General features: G+C 39.4%; 1 protein-coding gene across 2 annotated transcripts in view; it reads right to left on the bottom strand.

Annotated features, from left to right (window-relative positions):
• LOC114661360 (tubby protein-like) overlaps nt 1-23,878 on the bottom strand; it is a 60,720-nt gene that overhangs the window by 3,634 nt on the left and 33,208 nt on the right. For both annotated transcript variants that reach the window (XM_028814575.2, XM_051934150.1), the window contains 5 exons: nt 19,711-19,869; nt 8,770-8,882; nt 8,549-8,663; nt 5,109-5,207; nt 4,823-4,994 (listed from right to left, as the gene is read on the bottom strand). In XM_028814575.2, coding sequence (XP_028670408.2) covers nt 4,823-4,994; nt 5,109-5,207; nt 8,549-8,663; nt 8,770-8,882; nt 19,711-19,869 — 658 coding nt within the window. The remainder of the gene's footprint in view (nt 1-4,822; nt 4,995-5,108; nt 5,208-8,548; nt 8,664-8,769; nt 8,883-19,710; nt 19,870-23,878) is intronic.

Raw genomic sequence — 23,878 nt, 5'->3', positions numbered from 1 at the left:
GTTGATATGTTTTTAATTATGAGATAAAACTGTAATAATACAATAAAACCATGCCAGAATGAAATGCACCACATGCATATATGCATTTCAATTATAATGTAGTTGACATGATGGATTACATTTAATTTTGACACAGATAATCTTCCACATATTAAATCCTTAGTCTGAATCCAGAACTTTTTCCCCATGGCTACCCTACTTACAAGGAGGAGTTTGGTATTTTTCAAGTCAATTTCTTCAAAAATGTGCCATTTATGTATTTGCTGTACAAAACTGTATTATAAAGTTAGTCGCTTTCTGTTAATTTAAAAAAAATACCATGTCCGCACTGGTGCTTTACATTGTAGTCTATGGGGCATGGAGGAAAAGCTTAAAAACTTACCAAATGCATCCATTTTTCAAGCCAAGACAGTTGTTGATTATTGATCAGCATCTTGCGATTGGACACACTTTTTAAAATAGTTTATACATGTCAGTTTTAAATTAAAAAACACCAGTATTATGATATTCAGACATATTAAAAGAAGACCAGCCTTGCTTGGTAGGTCAGCACTTATTGTAGTCTTCTTGCGCAATAACCCAAACCCACAGACCAAATCACAGTAAACTTTTCATGCTACGCGATTGGTTTTGGTTTGATTTCCTTTCATATACAGTATGTGAGAACTCACACAAAAGAATAGAAAACATATCCTTACCACAAGAAAAATAGTGCCAGGAACATGCGATAAAATGATATTTCTAGATCACTTTTGTTGTCAGAAACATGCATTGGAAACATGGAAGGTGCAGATCAATACTCGATAACTGTCTTAGCATGAAAAATGGACATATTTGGTAATACGCTTTTAAGCTTTTCCTCTGTGCCTCATACCCTCTATTGTAAAGTGCTGGAGTGAGCAAGGTATTTTTTAAAAATTATAGAAAGCGATTAAAGTACGATTTTTTGTGGCAAATGTGCTGTACCATGTTTGTGAAGAAATAACTTAAAACTTGAAAAATACCAAACTTATATCCTTAAAGCATCAAGACAGCTTGAAGAAAGATTGCAACCATTGCAAGTACATTTTTAAAGTTATGAACTGCATTTTCATACATCTAAATGTATGAGTCGTTACAGGAAGTTTCAAAGAAGAGATGACTAGCAGGCCCCAAGCAGACCAAGTCATTTGGAGTTTGTCACAGACATGAATCAGAAAGTATTTGAGCTGGAAATCTTCACAGTGCGCTCACTGTTGTGGATAACTGGGCATGATGTTCAGAAGTCAATTCAGTTTTTTATATTCTAAAGCTGTTTATGACCATAAAGAGTAAGTAGATGTGTGTATGTATGTGTTTTGATGCTAAGAGTCTTCTCTAGCAACACAGGGCAAAATGGAGAAGCCAACTCGCAGTGGGATACCAGTTCATCTAAAGGCACACTCAATCAAACACTTAGCCTCCTTTTTTGGGGTATGAACAGAAAATGGAGCAACTGTAATATACCCACAGAAGTAATAACTGATCTGGAATATGATCTTAGACTCCAGAGCACTAACCAAGGGACCAGAATTCTGACCATTCTTTAATTATTTAAATGTGTGTAAGAGAGTTAAGTGGGGAGACTGAGACTTTCTTGTAAGTGTTGAGTCCATAGAAGTGCAGCCTTACTCAAACCGGTAGAAAAAACTCACACATTAGAACCTAGGAACCCAAAGCATTAACTAATATATCTTTATGTCACCCATGTTGCAAAATATACAGTAATGGATAGAAGAAAATACACCTTCAATCAATTCTGTGACTTTCATTAATCAGGGTCTAAATCACAGTTGTGTTGTCATCATTAACTTCTACAAACTGAGAAGTCAAAACTCAGGTGACAAATAAAACATAACAGATTTCAACCTTTTTTCTTTTTCCAAAAAGTAAGCAAACATTTAGAAACCATGAGGGAAAAAATAAGTACCACCTTCCAACTTCCACAACTGGTAATAGTATTTAGCAGCTAGGCGTTACTAATCAAAAGTGTGACTACGTCTAAAAAAGCAAACATTTGGCAGTTTGCTGTTCTGGAGCATTCAGGGCTGTGTGGTGTAACGGGTCCACAGCTCACGTCGAAAAGGCCACTTTTTAAAATAAATAATCGGCACACTTGCGGCTTAGCGAGGGGGCGTTGTGTGTGTGTGTGTGTGTGTGGCAGGAATTTGTGATGCGGGCGAACCTCGCTTAAGTGCACAGGTGAGGAGTCATCCGCATCCCCGTGATAAATAGAGACGCGAGGCGGCTAGTGAGGGGGGAAAATGAAGAAAGAAGAAAAGTCAAACGGAGGTTGCAGGAGAAGAAAGCAGGAAGTAGGGAGAGGATAGCCGGTGCGAGAGAGAGAGTGAGTGAGTGAGCGCAGGCTTGCAGGCAGCTGGAAAGTGAGCCCTAGCGGGATGTTTGGCAGACACCTAGGGCAGTCGATTGTGGTCGCTCCCGCTGAGCATTTTGTGAGGAGCGGGAGTGACCGGAAGAAGGATGGCTCGCCGCAGAAGACAGCGGGAGTCGGAAGGCTTGGGAGGTGGATTCCCCAGCGTGAGCGTCCTGGTCGCTGGGGAACCCAAGTCTCGGTCTGGAGAGAGCTGAACCGAAGCCAGGGATCGGGAAGCCTTCAGATCAGAAGGTACAGAGAAGATCATCTGCAGGTAGGGTGGCTCCCCTGGTGCATAGCCTTTAAGGGAGAAGCAGGGGAGTCACCAGTAGTTGCGATTTTAAAAAGGACAGCTTCCAGCCGTTGTTTTACCCTCGTTTTTAAATGATTTATTTATTGTTTTTTTTAACCTCCACTTTTCAATTATTTTACAGGATTATTTATTTAATGAAGACTTATATTTAATACACTGCACTTTATTCAATTTGGACACTTTGTTTTGTTTGCTGTTTTTAATAAAAGCACTTTACATTTTTGTGCTTGCTTTGTTGTGCCTCACTGCCTAGCTCATCGGTGACATTACTGACGGTGTCGGGTTCAAGAGCTCCCAGAAGCTGAATGGGAGCATGAAGCGAACCCGCATCGTCAAAGGCTGCGTTTACATCGCGCCCAGAAGAAAGAACATCAGCCATGGCCTCAGAGAAGCAGTTGTTGCTTTTCATAAATCTGGGGAAGGTTATAAGGCCATTACCAAAAAATGAAAAATTAACCATTCAGCAATGATGAAGATTGTTTTCAAATGGTGGGCCTACAAGACAGGCCCAGGAGTAGACATCCTAGCAAATTCAGCCCAAGGTCAAACCATGCTCAGGAAATCAAGGAAAACCTCCAAGAACTGTCACATGACCTTTAGACCTTGGCGAGCATGTTAAATTCTCATAAAGGTACAATTACAAAAAGACTGAACAGGTATGGCTTGCATGGAAAGGTGGCAAGAAGAATATGGCAGCACAGTTTAGGTTTGCCAAATTGCAACTGAAGAAACTACAAACCTTCTCAAACAGTATCCTTTGGACTGCTGAAACCAAGATGATGTTTGGTCATCAATCTCTGGGACATGTTTGTTGAAAACTAAACACAGCATATCACTACAAACATCTCATGCCAACTGCCATGCATAGTGAAGGAGGGGTAATGATTTGGGCTTAATTTGTAGCCATAACATCTGGGAAACTTTCAGTCATTGAGATAACCATGAACTCCACTTTATACAAAACTACTCTTGAGGCAAATGTGAAGCCATCTATCCAACTGCTTAACCTCAGATGAAGCTGGATCATGCAACAGCACAATGATTAGAATGAAGCACACCAGCAAACTAGCATGAATGTCTTAAAAAAAAAAACAATCAACGTGCTGGAATGGCCAAGTCAAAGTTGAGACTTCATTCCACATTGTACCCCATGTTGGGTTAATAGAGCTGGACAAACATGGATGCCCTCAAACATTAGTGATCTGAAGCAATGTTATAAAGATGACTCGATAAAAATGCGAGTCAAGATAAACTGCTACAGAAAACGTTTACTTCCAGCTATTGATGATAAAGGTCATTCAATATGTTACTAAATTATATAGTGTACTTATTTTTTCCAAAATGTTTTTAAATGTTTACTTATATTTTGGAAAAAATAACAAACTGAGATGTGTTATATTTTATTTGTCACCTAACTTTAGATTTCTCTGTTTATAGAATGTAATGTTAGTGATGACAGCACAATTGTAATTTAGACTCTGATTAGTAAAATGACAGAATTGAGAGAGGGTGTACTTTCTTTTTCCCATGACTATATATTCTTTAATAATTTAAACTTGCATATCCAGTTCAGGGCCAGGGGGCAGTCATTGAGACAGGGACGGTCCACTGCTGTGCATGCCTAATCACTCACAGCAGGCCATCTTAACATGCATGTTGTTGGAGGTGTGAGTGGAAAACAAGACAATAACCAGGCTAGAATTTGAACCCAGGACTCTGAAGCTGTGCAGCTGCAATACAAGCCACTATGTTACCCATGCCGAGAAATATAAGGATGAATAAAGTAGGCATTTGGGAAAGACCAGAGTTTCAACATGAGGACAATCTTAGGTAATTTAGGCAAGCCACCCCCACACTACAGAAATATACAGAAACCTATGAGTGACTTTGGTCATCAAGGCCAAATGTTTCTGTCTGTTCTGTCCCCATTTGTGTGTGGGTGTTCAGGACAAAGACATTAAGATATTAGTTTGACTTTTCTGTGCTAACTTACTTGCTTGACAGAAGAGTGTTACGTAAAGTAACATGACCAAGCTCCAACGTACTAAACAGCCTTCTGGTAAGCAGCAAAAGACCCTACTTTCCACAGCTTCATTAAATAATTCATGTACACTTACGGTCTTGCATGTGGATAATCTGAAAGTTCTTCACAGAGGCTTGCGTTACACGTCCTTTAAAGTTTAAGACATAAGATTGGGTCTCCTTGTTCCAGAAGGGAGGTTTGTTGTGCAGCACAATCAGGCTATCCCAGTTCCCATTTTGGTGGCGCACCAGCAAGCTCTCATGCTCCTATAAGAAAGGAAAGAACCACTTAGATGAACAGCATAGAAATACAGGATGGAAAGTTAAGAGGCCTGTGATTGTACTAGCGTTAATGGAAGTCTAGAGCTAGTGGCTCCTTACATTCTGGGGACGGATTGGCACCCTCTCATCATTGTGATCCAGACCTGGAACGATAATGGTCATCTTCCTCGGACCTCTCAGCCCTAACAAATTGGTTTCCTTGAAAAGAAGAGCATTAAAAAGGTGATGAGCTGGAAAGAGCACGGCTTTACCCAGAGATACATGAAACAATTAGCTTCTTTCATTGCACTACACCTCTGTATAGGCTGTCAGATAAGTGGTTCCTCTGCTCACACCTTTTGTAAAGCTGGATACTTCTAATAATAGAAAAAACACAACCTTATATTGTTCAAATGGTCTTGGGCTGTGGTAATTTTAGGCTTCAACAAATCTGCAGGTACAACGAGCACATAAAATCGTAAAATTGAATTTCAATTAATTTTCATTTAGTGACTTCAGTTTTTGTACTTATGAAAGGAGCAGACTTTCAGACACAAATGAATACACAGCAAACATCACTAATAGTGAGGAACAGCACATCACACTACAGACTTTGGCACAGTTTTCAGTCGTTTTGTACTTTTGTGTGCACTTATCTGTGAATGCAACTGGCCGCCCACTCAGTCACACAGTAAACTCCGCCACAGGTAAGCGGCTCGAAAGGCCGCTGTCTGTCTGTTTATTTAAGGAGCAGGAAAACCTGCTGCTTAAAATTTCCAGCATCCTAAGTATGCCTCCCAGCCATGCCTTCTCAGGGAATATAGAATTTTTAGTACACTTCAGCTGAGGAACCAGTCATCAGCAACTGGTATTTTTTGGTGCCATCGTTAAGCCTTTTCAAACTCAATGAGGTACTGTGTCATTTTCAAAAATTGCATTAGAATCAAAAAATATTCAGACCTCTACTTTTTTTTCACATTTTGCTACGTCGCAGCCTTGTGTGAAAATCATTTCAATTCATTATTTTCCCCACATCCGGCAATATTCAATGCCCCTGAATTATAAAATGAAAACAGGATTTTAGAAATTTTTGCAAATTGCTAAAAAATAAAAAAACTGAAATATCACATTGAAAAAAAAAGTACTAGTATTCAGACCCTTTGCTAGGAGTATGATGCTTGAAATTTGGCTCAAGTGCATACCATTCTATTGATCATTATTGAGATGTTTCTATACCTTGTTTGTAGTCCACCTGTGGATAATTCAAATGATTGGACATGGTTAGGAAAGGCACATACAGCACCTGTCTAAAGGTCCTACAGTTGAGGAACAACCATGCCAGCAAAGCTTACAGACTTGATCGTGTTTAGGCCCTGATCTTGGGAAGGCTACAAAACAAATTTTGCTGCATTAAATGTTCAAAAGAGCACAGTTGCCTTAATAACTCTTAGATATAAGTACTTTGAAACTACTAAGACTTTTTCTAGAGCTGGCCACATGATCAAACTGAGCAGTTATGGAGAAGGGCCATGGTTGGAGAGGTGGCCAAGGAACTGATGGTAACTCTGGTTCATGCTCAACAGAACCTATTTGGAGATGGGAGAACCTTCCTGAAGGATTCCAATCACTGCAACACTTCACTTATTTGGGCTTTATGACACACTGGCCAGGTGGAAGCATCTACTCAGTATAAGACACAAAGCAGCCCAATTGGAGTTTGTAAAAAGGCACCTAAAGGACTCTTGGACTGTGAGAGATAGGATCTTCTGGTCAAATGAAACTAAGATTAGCATCTGGAAGGAATGAGGCACTGATTATTACCTGCGCAATACCATTCCAAACTCTGAAGTACTGTATGGTGGTGGCAGCATTATGCTGTGGTGTTGGTGTTTTGTGGCAGGGGCTGGGAGGCCAAACAGGGTTGAGGGAAACTGAACAGAGCAAAGTACAGAGATATCCTTAATGGAAACTTGCCCCAGAGCACTCTTGACCTCAGACTGGGTAAAAGGTTCACCTTCCAAAATAACAATTAACACTACGCACAAAGCAAAGATATCACAGGAGTAGCTTAGACACAACTCTGGGAATGTCCTTCAGTTGCCCAGCCAGAGCCCGGACTTGATTACAATCACAATTGAACATCTCTGGAGAGACCTGAAATTAGATGTTCACCAACAGTCTCCATCTAAACTGACTTAGCTTGAGAGGACCTGCAGAACAGAATAGCAAAAAATCCCCAAATCCAGGTGTGTGAAGAAGACACCAGGCTGGAATTGCTGCCAACAGTGCTTCAAATACTAAGTAAAGGGTCTGCATACTTTTAAATAATAAAAATAATTGTAAAAATTTTAAAATCCTGCTTTTGCTTTGTCATTCCTGCCTGTTGCCTGATGTGGGGAAAAAATTATTTCAGCACAAAAAAGTGTATATGTAAAGTGAGAAGAGGTCTGAATACTTTCTGAATCCACTATACTTACCCCACCCCCCTTGGTCATTTAGGTTTAATTTTTTGTGTTTTATGATTTAATGTACAGTAATATTGGATGACTGCCATTTTATGAATACGTTTGACAGAGTAGGTTTTTCTGTAAAATAAGTAATAAAGCATTTTGCATTTTTGCCAATATTTCCATTAACAGACATGTTCAGTCCAAAATCCGACTTATGAAATGGGGTTACAAATGTTGTCAGGAATGGAACTCCTAATCGCCTATAGTTGAAATATTCAGTCTGTATACATATCAACACATATATATATATATATATATATATATATAGAAGGATGCACAGAAAACAAGAATTCATAATTAAATGTGGCATTTCATACTACTCCACCAGAGTTTTTTAGAAATAACAATATCAGTTCCTGCATTTTGTCTTCTTTACATAGAATTATCAGCAATGTTAAAATTAATGAAACAGCATTATTTTGGTTAATATTCATACTAGGTAACTAGGTAATAGCTTTTAAGAGTACTCCAGTGTCAGAATTACTTTCCTCCATAGAATTCCAGTCTGAGTTATTTGACACATGCGTGACAGAGATTTGCATAAGTGCAGGATTTGAAACCATCATTAAAGCCTTGTGGGCCTTGGAAGGCTCAAGCATCGACCATTTATATCCATAGCCTACGTGTAAGTGTTGAAACTGGAAGTGCTGCAGTGTTACAATGTTTACTCTGTGTATGTAGGGGCAAATATTTGGTGACATACAACCTGTATATGTTATGATAATGTGAATTCAAGAAAATGGCACCATTTTTATTTGACTATAGCAGCAAAATGGCATGTACCATCCCTAGCTCCTAGTAATGGTGGATTCTTTAAAAGGTAATGAAACAATAAGGATCAGTGGTTTGTTCCATCAGAAGATGTTGCTGCTGCCTGTAGTATGTACCACTCAGTTTTGGATGATATCGACCTTTTTTTGAGAATAACTTAAAAGATCATATCAATCAATATCAATGATGGATGACCAAAAACATGCTTTATTTGCAGTAAATGCTTCCTAAGTGACCACCACCTGCCCCCATATGTCTAGTACACAAGGATGTACTCACATAGCAGATAGTGGCCAGCTCTTGCCTCACCGACTCCACTTCTTTGATGAATGGCTTCTTGTTTCGATTTTCACCATTGTCATAAACAGTAAACTTTGTGCCAAGAACATTGGACCTGGTAAAACAGCAACAGCTTTATTGTACCTGAGATGCCAATTTACCTCTTGGCACATTTAATAATTTCTGCCAAATATGTACCCGATGCTAGCTGCCATCCTCACCTGACTTTACCAATGTAGCCAGCTCCTTCCCGGGACAGGTCAGTGAGATCAGTGGACACCAGATAGTTGGAGGTTTTGCTTTTTTTGCGCTTCCTGCCTGCCATTAAGAACACCTGCAGACAGCAAATATGACAGGGCTTATCCAGATGGGCTCAGCACAAACTAAAGTGAAATTGCTACAGAAGATTGCCTCCTAGAGAGGATGGAGGGTATTTTGCCACCATTGTATTTTCCACAACAGCTTCCAGTGTGTCCATAGGTTTTTTCAGGCATGTTGTGTCTTTTGCACTAACATCGTTTCCCCAGGAGACCTCAGCATAGAATGGTGTAGAAAAGTCTACTATGGACTGGTAAAATATTTCTAGCAGCTTGCTGCATAGTCCTAAGCCTCTTTAGGAAGTACAGTCTGCTTCTGGTTTGGTGTTTATGTGAAGCCCTAGGTACTTGTAGCTCTGCACCACTTCCACATACTCCCCCTGAATGGTGACTGATCTTAGAGGATCTTTGGTGCGACTTGAGTCCACCAACAAGTTGTTTGTCTTCCTGATGTTGAGCTAAAGGTGGTTCTCCCAGCACCTCATCGCAAAGTCTTCCACAAGGCTCCTGTACTTCAACTCGTCACCCTTATTAAAGCAGCCTATGATGGAGGAGTGACCTAAGAATGTCTGTAGGTGGAAAGTGGTAGTATTGTACTATAAATATAACTCTGTTGTGTAGAGGGTAAACAGGAGGGGAGACAGGTTTCTGATATGCAGCCCCTAAGACTCACAAACTACGGAACGTTGGTCAGCCATAATCCAAGAGATAGTGGGGACATCAAGATGCATGTACAGTAGATTGAGTAGTTAACTATCCTACATTCACTAACAAAGTAAAGACTGAGATAACTGTACACAGATATCTCCTTCATTTTTGCGAGAGTATTAAAAAGATGGGACAGAAAAATTAAAATGCTTGCTGGGATACAGCACTTCATTTTATAACATATGACACCTACAGTGTTTTCATTTGATTGGTTATCTGACTCTTTTTTGCCTCTGTAAACCTAATTACCCATAATTTGATCTGTACATCACAATACATTAAAATATGAATGCAGCTATCATATATTTAATTATACAAGTTCCCAGAAACAACCTACAGTACAATTCTCTCTATCTTCCTGAAACTAGAATTAAATTCTCTCTATAAGTTATATTCTTTCAATGCACTGTAAACGTGAAAATGTATTATCTTTCAAAGTAAAACTCAAATCTCAAAATCAAAAGAAAAAGTAAAACCATCATCTAATATTGTAAAATAATACACATATTCAGTAGGTGTTCATCTGTGTGAAAACAGTGAGTATTAACAGTGCAAATTTGTCCAAGGATGCTGATCAGGTAGCCACATTTGAATATTATGTGAAATGGAATGCCTGCCCGCCCTTCAAGACATTTGCAACATTTACATTTTATTTGCTTAGAGGCATATGTGAAATATCATTAACAATACTTTAGTTAAATCAATAACTATTATGTGATTATGATGTGTAACTTCATTACTAGGAAATGTAATCAGAGTTCAGAAAGGCATAACTCAGAAATGTACGATGTTACCTGCTAACTGCTGAACAACATTGTGTCTTGAAGAAGCGGGCTGCGTTTAGGTGCTTCTTTTTCAACACTATGCATTATGATTTTTTGTTTAAGTCGATTATTTATATGTGATAGTAAAGGCAGTTTATGTGAAATATTAATGTTATTCAAATATTACCTTGTAAAGCTAAACATTGCAATGTGCCTTCTGTGGGCATTTGCAGAATATTTTGAGGTGAAGTATGTCTACAGGTATATTGACCATGTTAGCCACATATTATAAGATTTTGCAGGTGCATAAAGTGTTAGATTTTCTGCAATTCCAGTTTTCCTTTCTCGCTGCATCTTGTAAAAATAGAAAGAAGCACTGATGTACACATGACACATGTTGATTTTAATAAAAAGTTAAATACAAGGCAGTGTCATCCATGCATTTATTTATTTAAACTGCTCGGACCAAGATTTTGGTGACAGTAAGCTACTGGACACTCATCCGTTGCAGGGCAGAGTGATGTTCATTGAGAACAAAGTTACCAGCCTCCTTGAACAGTGTGAATTTTCAGAATGGCAGACATCACGTACTGACTTATTTTTGAGGTTTATGCAGAAATGTTGCAGAGGTTGATATGCTAAATGGTATATCAAACACCAAACTTAAAATCAAAGAATCAAATTAATTCCAGACCACTATCAGAATGTAATTTTGTTTTGCTTGAGAAGTCTAATTTCTTATACTTTAAACACTGTTTAACTAACATGACCATCTTAAATCATGGCTGCCATGGTGTCAAAGGTCACATTACACATGTACAGTGCATCTGGAAAGTATTCACAGCGCATCACTTTTTCCACATGTTGTTATGTTACAGCCTTATTCCAAAATGGATTAAATTCATTTTTTTCCTCAGAATTCTACACACAACACCCCATAATGACAACGTGAAAAAAGTTTACTTGAGGTTTTTGAACATTTACTAAAAACTAGCCAACCCGTGGCGTAGCATACGCCGCATAATTATGTATTGATGGGTGAACACTTCCTGAAAGACACAGTTGTCCAAATGGGGTTGGTTTTGAGGATACGACTGTAGGTGAATTAAAAGATGTTACTCTGGAGAGGGCAACATACAATACAGCATTTTACATGCTGCATACAGCGATTCACATCGAAGCATAGACACTGCTAAGACCATGGGATACCCCTCACAAACTGTTTTACACGCTGCATACAGCGATTCACATCCGCGACAAATATGATTCTTCTTAGATGGTGCTGTCACGTCCACCCTTGGTCTTGAAGCATACACACCGCCTGGTCATGTGCCCGCTGGCAAGAGCAACTAACAGAGACCCGCCCACCAACTCTAAGACCATGGCGTGTAAAACAGTTTGCGATGGTGGACGCGGTCGTGCGTCATAACCGATGCAGTGGAACCTCGGTTCACGACCATAATTCGTTCCAAAACTCTGGTCGCAAACCGATTTGGTTGTGAACCGAAGCAATTTCTCCCATAGGATTGTATGGAAATTTTCCAACCCGCTGAATCCGAACACAGGGTCACGGGGGTCTGCTGGAGCCAATCCCAGCCAACACAGGGCACAAGGCAGGAAACAATCCTGGGCAGGGTGCCAACCCACCGCAGTACGAACTATATGTAAATATATATTTTTGTAAGTTTTTAAGCACAAATATAGTTAATTAAACCATAGAATGCACTGCGTAATAGTAAACTAAATGTAAAAACATTGAATTAACACTGAGAACACTTAAAAAAAAAAACTAACACTTTTGAACAGCAGAGAAAACTAACACTGCAATAGTTTGCACTATAGCAACAAAAAATGAACATTTGAAAAAATCCGTAATTTAATAAACCACCAAGAAAAGTAACATTTCAAAAATGCACATTACGAACCAGTCGCTGCAAACAGAAGTGAAAACAAAATCAAGCCCAGTGCATTCTTTAACTGCCTTCCTACCTTATGAGTCCAGCCCTCTCTCTCTTGCCTGTGCCTGTGTGTGTGCGCGGCTCTCTCTCTCTGGCCCTGCCTGTGTGTGTGCGGCTCTCTCTCTCTCATTGCCTGTGTGTGTGCCTCTGTCTCTCTCTCTCACGCTGCCTGTGTGTGTGCGCGGCTCTGTCTCTCTGGCACTGCCTGTGTGTGTGCGCGGCTCTGTCTCTCTGGCACTGCCTGTGTGTGTGCGTCTGTCTCTCTCTCGCGCTGCCTGTGTGTGTACCTCTGTCTCTCTCTGGCGCTGCCTGTGTGTGTGCTCAGCCTCTCTCTCGCTGCCTCTGTGTGTGTGTGCGCGTCTGTCTCTCTCTGGCGCTGCCTGTGTGTGTGCGCGGCTCTCTATCTCGCGCTGCCTCTGTATGTGTGTGTCGCACAGGATATGCACAGGGAGAGACTAAACCTCGCAAGAGCAACTAACAGAGACCTGCCCACCAACTGTAAGACCATGGGATACCCCTCGCAAACTGTTCTACACGCCGCATACAGCGATTCACATCCGCGACAAACATACTTCTTCAGATGTGCATGTGGAGTGTAGCAGTGACGAACGCGAATGACGCCCCGCTCTGTGAGTTGCTGCGTCCGAGTTGGTGGGCGTGGCTCTGCAAGTTGTCGTCGTATCCAATGGTCTTAGAGTTGGTGGGCGTGGCTATCTTGCATGCTTTCTATGGGTGTCTACTTGTCGGCGGCTTAGTGAATTATATATATATAGATAAAAAAACTGAGAAATCACATGTACATAAGTATTCACAACCTTTGCTCAATACTTTGTCGATGCACCTTTGGCAGCAATTACAGCCTCAAGTATTTTTGAATATGATGCCACAAGCTTGGCACACCTATCCTTGGTCAGTTTCGCCCATTCCTCTTTGCAGCACCTCTCAAGCTCCATCAGGTTGGATGGGAAGCATCGGTGCACAGCCATTTTAAGATCTCTCCAGAGATGTTCAATCGGATTCAAGTCTGGGCTCTAGCTGGGCCACTCAAGGACATTCACAGAGTTGTCCTGAAGCCACTCCTTTGATATCTTGGCTGTGTGCTTAGAGTCGTTGTCCTGCTGAAAGATGAACCGGTGCCCCAGTCTGAGGTCAAGAGTGCTCTGGAGCAGGTTTTCATCCAGGATGTCTCTGTACATTGCTGCAGTCATGTTTCCCTTTATCCTGACTAGTCTCCCAGTCCCTGCCACTGAAAAACATCCCCACAGCATGATGCTACCACCACCATGCTTCACTGTAGGGATGGTATTGGCCTGGTGATCAGCGGTGCCTGGTTTCCTCCAAACGTGACGCCTGGCATTCACACCAAAGAGTCCAGTTTTTGTCTCATCAGACCAGAGAATTTTCTTTCTCATGGTATGAGAGTCCTTCAGGTGCCTTTTGGCAAACTCCAGGTGGGCTGCCATGTGCCTTTTACTAAGGAGTGGCTTCCATCTGGCCACTCTACCATACAGGCCTGATTGGTGGATTGCTGCAGAGATGGTTGTCCACAGAGGACCTCTGGAGCTCTGACAGAGTGATCATCGGGTTCTTGGTCACCTCCCTGACTAAGGCCCTTCTCCGCCGATCGCTCAGTTTAGATGGCCGGCCAGCTCTAGGAAGAGTCCTGGTGGTTTCGAACTTCTTCCACTTACGGATGATGGAGGCCACTGTGCTCATTTGGACCTTCAAAGTAGCAGAAATTTTTCTGTAACCTTCCCCAGATTTGTGCCTCGAGACAATCCTGTCTCTGAGGTCTACAGACAATTCCTTTGACTTCATGCTTGGTTTGTGCTCCGACATGAACTGTCAACTGTGGGACGTTATATAGACAGGTGTGTGCCTTTCCAAATCATGTCCAATCAACTGAATTTACCACAGGTGGACTCCAGTTAAGCTGCAGAAACATCTCAAGGATGATCAGGGGAAACAGGATGCACCTGAGCTCAATTTTGACCTTCATGGCAAAGGCTGTGAATACTTATGTACATTGCTTTCTCAATTTTTTTATTTTTAATAAATTTGCAAAAACCTCAAGTAAACTTTTTTCATGTTGTCATTATGGGGTGTTTGTTGTGTGTAGAATTCTGAGGAAAAAAATGAATTTAATCCATTTTGGAAAAAGGCTGTAACATAACAAAATGTGGAAAAAGTGATGTGCTGTGAATACTTTCCGGATGCACTGTATTACATGCCTAGTAACCATACAGCATCACAGCAGCTAGACACATAAAAAGGTAGTGTCCATAAAAATGAAACACAATGGTGACAAAATGATGTCACTGGAATATCAATATAAACTAATAAAAATATTACACACACAAAATCTCACTAACTGATGCAATTTCTATTATCATCTATAAACTTAAAATGCATGGAAGAAAAATTGGAGATACAAAAGAAAAAAACCGTCAGAAAGAAGATAACAGTATACAAATTCCACATAAACACAGACAAAGCTGAGATTCAAACCAATTTTAGGTCTGTGAGTTGGGAATTGTTGAACACTATTCCACCATGTCAACTCAGTCGGATCATCCAAATTAAAAAATTTTGCAAATCAAGAAGAACATATGTTTCTTTGGTCAATTAATCTATCCTTTATCCAGTCTGTTTATTGCACTGAAACATAACATGTCAGTGAGCTTCAGAAGTCTCTGTGGTTATTATTGCAGTTATTATATCAAGAACAAGATAGAAGTCATCTCTCTAGGATTAAACATCACAAGTAAATATACTGTAAAGATCTTTTTCAACACAATTCTGCTATCAGCTTGGAAAAAAAATCAAACAGGATGTGAACAGCTCTCCATCTCTTTTTAGTAGGGAGAATCAATACTGTCAAGATGAACATCTTTCCCAAGCTTCTTTTTCTATTTCAGAGCATTCCTATATACATTAACAAATCATTCTTTAAGAAATTAAGACTTAACTATAACTTAATTTATCTGGAATTTGAGATGTTCATGCATTCAAAAGGTGACACTACAAAGACCTAAAGCAGAAGGTGGCATGGTACTGCTTAACTTTCAATTTTATTACTGGGTGGCAAATATACAATGTGTAAAGTCTGTGAAATTGACACAAATGGTCGAATATTTACAAGCCTGTTCTGCAATAGAAATACAAACTTGTACTTTTTTATATTACCTGCTTTGTACCCCAGTAAATACTAATTATCATCAATATATATCAATAATCTGATGTTCTATACTATTTGAAATTGAAAAAAAATAAAATGTAGCAAGATCTCCATCCAGCCATCCATTTTCCAACCCGCTGAATCCGAACACAGGGTCACGGGGGTCTGCTGGAGCCAATCCCAGCCAACACAGGGCACAAGGCAGGAACCAATCCCGGGCAGGGTGCCAACCCACCGCAGGACACACACAAACACACCAAGCACACACTAGGGCCAATTTAGAATCACCAATCCACCTAACCTGCATGTTTTTGGACTGTGGGAGGAAACCGGAGCGCCCGGAGGAAACCCACGCAAACACGGGGAGAACATGCAAACTCGACGCAGGGTGGACCCGGGAAGTGAACCCGGGTCTCCTAACTGCGAGGCAGCAGCGCTACCACTGCGCCACCGTGCCGCCTGTAGCAAGATCTAATTAATAAAATTTTATAAGCATTTATATTGGGTAAAAGGACATTCTCCCTTCTGTGGATTTTCTTTTTTTATTTTTTCCCCATACTGTTGGCTCTCCTCTCTTTCTCTCTGGTGAGGACTGAATTCTTCATTGTTTAAGTTTGACTTTATTGTATGTAATGTCCTCTAATAAATAAAAAAAAAAGAAAAATGAGATAAGAAACCACTGTAGAACTTATAAAGGGCAAATAAACTCATATCTGTTGTCCCTGATGATAATCACTTACTTCACCTTTTAACCTATATACAGTGTTTCCCCGAAAATAGGACCTACTCCGAAAATAAGCCCTAGCATGATTTTCAGGCTGCTCTGTAATATAAGCTCTACCCCAAAAATAAACCAAAAGTAAGGCACCGAAACATCCATTAAATTCTGAGAACACCTTGCCACAATATCTTTGAAAATCAATTAAGGGATGCACCCATTCCAGCAGTATCAGCGCAAGACAGAAACAAAATCCCTGGACAAGGTATCAGCTCATCGCAAGATAAACACGAACACACACACAAACACTGGCGTCCAAACACACAAACATGTGACTCCCTGTGAGACAGCAATGCTACCGCTCTGCCACCGTGCCACCCCCATATGTGTAACTATTAACAGCATTCATTATTTAAACAAAGTTACATTTTATCATGAAAGTGATATCAAGTATACTGTAAATCTAAGAATTCTAAATGTGCAGAGAACTGGAATATTATAAATTTAATGTGCTCTGTGTGGCGATCTATTGCTGCTTGCCACTGCTGTCAGTTCAGGAGGAAGCCCCAGAAGCACGTAGCAATTTAACAACTAGATCGGTTTTAAGATGACGTTTACAACAGTCTGCTTTAATGATAAACTACCAGGTTAAACTGGACATTTCGAGATTAAAGCCGAAATTTCCACTTTAATCACAAAATAGACATTTTCATTATGTCCTTACTTGTTTTTCTCTGTGGCTCAAATACGCCACCGTACATTCTGATGGTACTGTTAAGGTGCCAAAAAAAAAAAAAAAAGATGGCACAGAAGATTGTATGTGAGACTTTTAAAATATATTGTGTCATTACTGCGGTGGGTTGGCACCCTGCCCAGGATTGGTTCCTGCCTTGTGCCCTGTGTTGGCTGGGATTGGCTCCAGCAGACCCCTGTGACCCTGTGTTCGGATTCAGCGGGTTGGCAAATGGATGGATGGATGGATTGTGTCATTACTTTGGGGAATATGTGACGCTTGAATATGAAAGCAACATGAATACATTTGTATGTCTGCATTTTGCTTTGCTGGCTCAGCTACACAAACCTGGGAGAGAGATCCTGTCAGAAGAGACCTAGCCATCCTAAGACCATGTGCAGTATATGTGTGGTGTCAGTGAGTGTGACAGAGAGAAAGAGAAACAGGGAGAGGATCAAACACTTAAAGAGGAGAACTTATGAAACCCGCTCACAGCTTAATGATTGTCTTTGGTACGTGACAGCAGGTGATCCTGGGAAATAACCTTGGTTGGATCAGCTATGCTCATGGGGTTGGGGAAGGTAAGCGAAGATTGTGTTGTCTCTGTCCCCAAATGAGCAGTGTGATACAGCAATGCAATATGACTAGGCAGGCAGTGTGGCATAGTGGTGAAGACTCTGAACGTCAAGCCTTAGGCTGAGGGTTCAAATACTGCTACTGACACTGTTTGACCATGAGCAGCAAGTCACTTCACCAGCCTGATCTAAAACTGGAAAATCAAAAAAATTGTATCTCAGATGTTTTAAAGTCACTTTAGATAAAGGCAGCAGCCAAATAAGTAAATAAATTTGCAAGCAGAAAACAGATCCCCATAATGAAAATCTTTTGAAATATTATTTTCTCATATAGTAAAACCACCAAAGGACAGTATTAAAAGATATCTCAAAATGAACATCAAATAATCAACACCAAAAGCAGACACACAAATGAACATTCTTAAATTTCCAATTCTTGTTCAATGAGCAAAATGCTAAACTGTAGTCAACATGATTCACTATGATGACAACTACTCCAAAATAGCAAGATACCAAAGTTCAAGTATATCTAAAATTGCATTATAAAAAATGTTAAATTACTGAGGCAAGTTTACTGCTTTTTAAATTTTTGCACAACAGTGCCATCTCTTGGGAAGATGGGGGAATCAGTCCCTCACTTGCCCTTAAGCTGAATGCTGCTAAATGTGATTAATCTCCAGATAGCATCTCTACTGTATATCAAAAAAAATGTAAGGAATTTATCTCTTGCTGGTCTTATAGAATGAAGGGAAAAGACCCTTTCCATTAAAATTTCAGAAAAGGAGAAATGCATTCTAGTTTTCTAAGAACCAAACACATCCTAATTCAACTACAAATGGTTGATGGGTCACATATACCATATGTCGTCAAGTTCCCACATCACTATGCAACAATTTGGGCAATTTTCTACAATTAAATCATTCTAAGCAAATATACTTTAGCATTAAAAAATTTGGACTCACCCAGAAATGTTCACATTTTTGATATTTTTTTTATCGGAACAATCAAAATAATTTTAAAAATAGCCAAGGCATTACTAATGTTGCAAATGACCATTACTGCGTGAGAAAATGGAAAGGTTAAAATGTTTTGTTTTTTTTTTCCTTTTTTCATTTGCCAGTTTCAAGTATGGCTTTTTTTTTTTAAACTCTGTCTATAAGACCAGCATTCCAGAGTTGTCTTGTCACTGATGCAGATGACATTAGTTTATATCATATACTTAAGGAGGACCTATAAGGAGTCCGTTTCTCAAACTACAGCCTTGTTCCGATCAGGGTCTTCCACTTCTTTTTCTATCCAAGTTAGATCTAGATTGCCCTCTTCTCTCAAGATAAGTAGTGGACATCTTTGTATGATATTTTCAGCTTCATAGCAATCTGTCTCATGAAATAACCTTCATTTCACTAAAAATAGATTGACATTTTTTATTGGCCTCTTTATGGCCATTTTGAACCCAGAATCAAACTTTATGAATACCAGTATCTTGCAAGCCAAGCAAAGACAATATACTTATTTTATTGAACAGAATAACAGGTTTCAGCAATGCTAAAACAATTATAAATGTTTCTTATGCAATGCATTAACATCAGTATTTGAGTAACACCACATGGGATAACATTTGCTATGAAAAGTCTGCTGTGATATCCTACACCACACTACTTTCACAAAGATTATTTTTTGCTCAACTAGAAGAATTCCAATCTTTCTTTCATACTTTTGTGGGAAGTGGTGTTCTATGTTATTTAACTGGAAAAAAATGCAGGTTTCTCATAAATGAATATGTTCAGATTTTTTTTAGAATTTGGGAAGAACTTCTTATATATAATTACACTTTAGGTGGGACTTTCATTTCGTACAGTGAACCATAATGATAGTGTTAGCTAATATACATGACAATGTTTATAAATGCAAAACAAGTGAACAATCACTATGGTGTAGTCACACTGCACATTACAACATTGTACTGCATCTCAAGAATGCAGTCTAACAACAAATGATATATAAATGTTGTGATTTTCTCACACTTTTTATGATAATTTTGAAGTTTAAGACACTGAGACATTGATATTTGTCCTTTCATGCCAGGCTATAGCTCTCCAGAGATAATTGGTGACAGCAGTTGCCCATGCATGGTGTCAAGAACGGAGTCTTGATATAAAAGTTGCAGCTCCTACTGCTGTTTTTGTAAAAAATGTCATGTCCCCCACTCACCTTGTTGCCATCTTCACGTTCCAGGTACAGATAGTACGTAGGGAACATCCCTTTCTCCACTCCTTTTTTATCTCTGGTAACCCGACATTGAATTGTAACATCCTTCGGTGCCGGACGCAGAGCAAACTCCTGTAGGTCGTGTATATCCAGTGGTGGGTCCTGCAGAAAAATAGGTGTTGTTCAAAGATCTCAGAGTACAGTGGGAAAAGGATCTGTCACTCAATATCTCAGAACAGGAGTGGAAGGTAGCAATGCATAGAATTCACTCAAGCTCCATACACACAAATTATACAATTCTCCAACTTAAAATTATATATCAAGCGCATCTCTCTCATTTAAAATTGTCCAAAATGTTTCAGGGGCAAGATCCAACCTGCAAACGTTGCAATTAAGTTCCAGCTTCACTGGGCCATATATCATATGTTTTGGGCCTGCACCAAATTAACATCATTTTGGACCAAAATTTTTAAATGCCTTTCAGACAGCCTTGGTGTCACAAACCCTCCTAACCCATTAACAGCTGTGTTTGGTGTACTCCCAGATGGGCTTAAAGCAGAGAAGGACAAACAAACTATGATTGCCTTTACTTCCCTATTGAAACATAGACTTATCTTGCTCAACTGGAAGAATGCTAATTCAGCTCTTTTAAGTCAGTGGATAACTGATGTTATATATTATCTGAAATTGGAAAAAATCAAATTCTCACTTAGAGGACCTGTACAAAACTTCTTCAAAACTTGGCAGGATCTAATCAATAACATTTTAGAATAACACTTAAATTGAGGAAGTGGATTATCTCCCCTCTTTTTTATTCTATTTATTTTTATTCATTTATTTATTTACATATTTTTACTATTATTAAAGTTTTACTCTGCTGGCCTAGCTCTCATTCTCTTGGGTGGGGTTGATTTGTTTCAAACCTAGTTTTGTTAAACTTGTCTTGCTTGTATGGATTGTTATTTGATTCTAATAAAACTAATAAAATGTTAAAAAAAAAAGAAAAAAAAAGAAAGAAAGTGTTGGCAAATGAACATGCTGAATATGCTACTACCCAGATGACGTCAAACCATGGGTGAGATCCTGACACAAAAGGCCCTACATAAAACATGCATCTATTTATGTTTGCCTGTTAACTGTATCAAAAGCCAGAAAATTATGCAGCCAGACAGATAGCACATAGCATATGGGACAGTCAAGACGTGCATCCAATTACCTATTTTAAACTTCCTTAATCCATTTCAGAGTTCAAGGGGATGGAGTCAGCAGTACTGAGTTCACAGTAGAAAACAGTCAGGGATGGAATGCTGATCCATGGCAAGACACACAAATATATACTGTACACTACTAGTGAAACATTTGGGGTCACCCAGAAGGTTTCATGTTTTTGATAGAAATTTGAATCTTATTTATCAAGATACTATTAAATCTCTCTATATTATAAAAAAAAAAAAATCTTGGAAGGCTTGGAAGGAGACGATATGCGATTTTCTCGGAGACATTTTAATGTCCTGCGAGACAAGGCAGTGAGACAAAAGGACAGCTGCTGCATAGGCTTTTAAATGATCAATGCGCAGAGTGACAAGCAGAATACACAGCTTGGCAGCAGCAGCAGCAAAACAGCAGCTGATCTGTCCGCATCTCCTTAGCATGTGTTCAGGCAGAGATGCGAAATGGCTGGAGCACAGATTAATTAAGGATAAGCTAGGGGAGTGGACCATTAGAACACTGAAGGAAGCACTCCCCAAACCCCGGGTTTGGGGGGTGCTTCCTTCAGTGTTCTAATGATCTATCTATCTATCTATCTAATGGTCCACTCCCCTAGCTTATCCTTAATTAATCATGTCTATTGATAGATAAATAGATAGATAGACAGACCGACACACACACACACACACACGCACACACACACATAATGGTCTGAACACACACCAGAATAAATTAAAAAGAAAAAAACAAAACTTCTGACTTGGTAGTCACTGTCACAGTGAGGCATTACAGTGGTGTATTGCTGTTGGTATAAAGAAGCTCTAGTAGCGTTTCTTGACACACTTTGCTGAATAGTGTTAGTGTGTCAGAGACAGGATGTGCAACATTGTTCAAAATGGCACTCTGTTTTGTTTTAATTCTCTCCTTTGCTACTACCTTCAGGGGGTCCAGTTTATGTCCTATAACTGAGCTTGCCATCTAATAAGCTTGATGATTTTGTAGGCCTCTCTTGAAGTGTTGATACCAGCTCACTACAATAAAGCAGAGAAAATTGTACTGGCCATCACAGAGTTGTAGGCGATGTGAAGGATGTCACTTCCCCCATTAAAGTAAACCATCTCCTAAGGTAGAAGAGCCTGCTCTTCCATTTTTTATATAGTTCCTCTGTGTTCCGAGACTAGTCAAACCTCTCATTAATGTGGACCCCTAAGTACTTGTAGAAGTGCACCACATCTACATCCATTCGCTAAATAGTGACCAGACATACAGGCGCTTTGGTACAACAAAACCATTCTAACTGTATTAACACCATTCAAACCTGTCATCCTGTTCACTTAGGTTACAAGATACTACCATTCCTAAAGTTCAGTTCTGGGCTCAAAAATGGCCAAAATAAAATGGCTTTCTCAAGAAACATGTCAGTCTATTGGCTTGTTCCAGAATGAAGGTTACTCCATGTGACAGACTGCCAAGAAAAGAAAATACAAAGGTGTCTAATACTGTCTTGAAAAAAAGAGGGCAAACTGGATCTAAGCAGTATAGTAAAAAGATGGAAGGCCTAGATGGGCAGTTGCACAAGAGGATAAGGACATCCAAACAAATGCCTTAAAGATCCTCAGTTGTCTTCTTCACTAAATACACACCAAGTACCAGTATCAACTGCAACAGAGGAAAGACAACTCCAGTATACTGAACATAATGCACATTTCCAGTCACCTTCAGTCCAATGTTCATGTTCTTTTGCCTATTTTAAACTTTTGTTTTTATTTGTCAATTTACATATGGCTTAATCTTTGAAATTCTGCCTCTAAGGCCAGCATCACAGGATAGTCCTTTTTCTGTTCACTGGTTGGGGGACACAATTTGTCTCATTTTAAATTCAATTTTGCACAAATTATTTTGCTCATCACTATATGTATGTGATAATTTGGTTTGCAATAACATTATATCATTAAAATAAGGAAGCTGGGAAAAGCAAGGTGAACTCTTGGTATTAGCCAGACTTGCTTTATACACCATGAACCTGATTATAAAAATAAAGATGTGTGTGATGTCTGTCTGTCAGTACTGGTTTATAAAATGGAGATCCTGTTTAGCATAAAGTGGTTTAGTTTTATGAGCAAGCAAAAAGTACCACTAGCAGCAGGGGACTTAAAGCTTATTCGTGTAGACTTTCAGAAAACCTCTGAAAAGGTGACCCTTAAGAAACTAATGATCAAATTTTAAGCAAAGGAGCAAGTGTAAAGAAAATGACAACACAGACAACAAAACAAATGGTGCAAATGCTACTTTCTGAATTTGATGATGTCCTGTCAGCCACCTGCCAAAGACAGGTGCAAGGGCTTATGCCTTATTTTATTTATATAACTGATCAACACAATAAAGTGGACAAATTGGTTGCATTTAGAGATAGAGATAGATATACTGTAAATCAGCCTGATGAATTAACAAGTATGCCAAAGTAAGCCTGGAGAGAATTCAGATTTCTGCAGATAAGTAGCAATTGATCTTTTTTTTCCGTTTTCACATTGCAAGAAACAGTATAACATAATTATACACTGGGGAGACTGCAGTTAGAAAAGACCTTACGAATTATCTGTCGGGATTGCTTGTGGACTACTTGTCACTGTCCTCAGCAAGACAAGCAATTAAAACACTGCTGGGTGTATGGAGTGCAAGTCAAAGGAGGAAACACTAAATAATAATGTACTGAGTGCAGTTGTTCCCAGAACTGGAGAGAGAAATGAGATCAACTGAGAAACATTGTTAGACTTACTCTAGGACTGAGCTATGAGCAAAGATTCAGTTTCACCATATAGTAATAAGGGTGGATGTGAGTTTTTAAATATAAAATAATAGTTTATGGGAACACCAACAGTCATTTTCAAACAACTTCTTCCAAGGCAACACATGAGAAAGCTGGCAAACTGGATCTTGGATGAAAAGTCCACTTAAAATTTTT

This window comes from Erpetoichthys calabaricus, chromosome 11 (assembly GCF_900747795.2).
Source record: "Erpetoichthys calabaricus chromosome 11, fErpCal1.3, whole genome shotgun sequence".
NCBI classification, from domain to species: Eukaryota; Metazoa; Chordata; class Cladistia; order Polypteriformes; family Polypteridae; genus Erpetoichthys; species Erpetoichthys calabaricus.
This window is presented reverse-complemented; position numbering and strand designations above follow the sequence as displayed.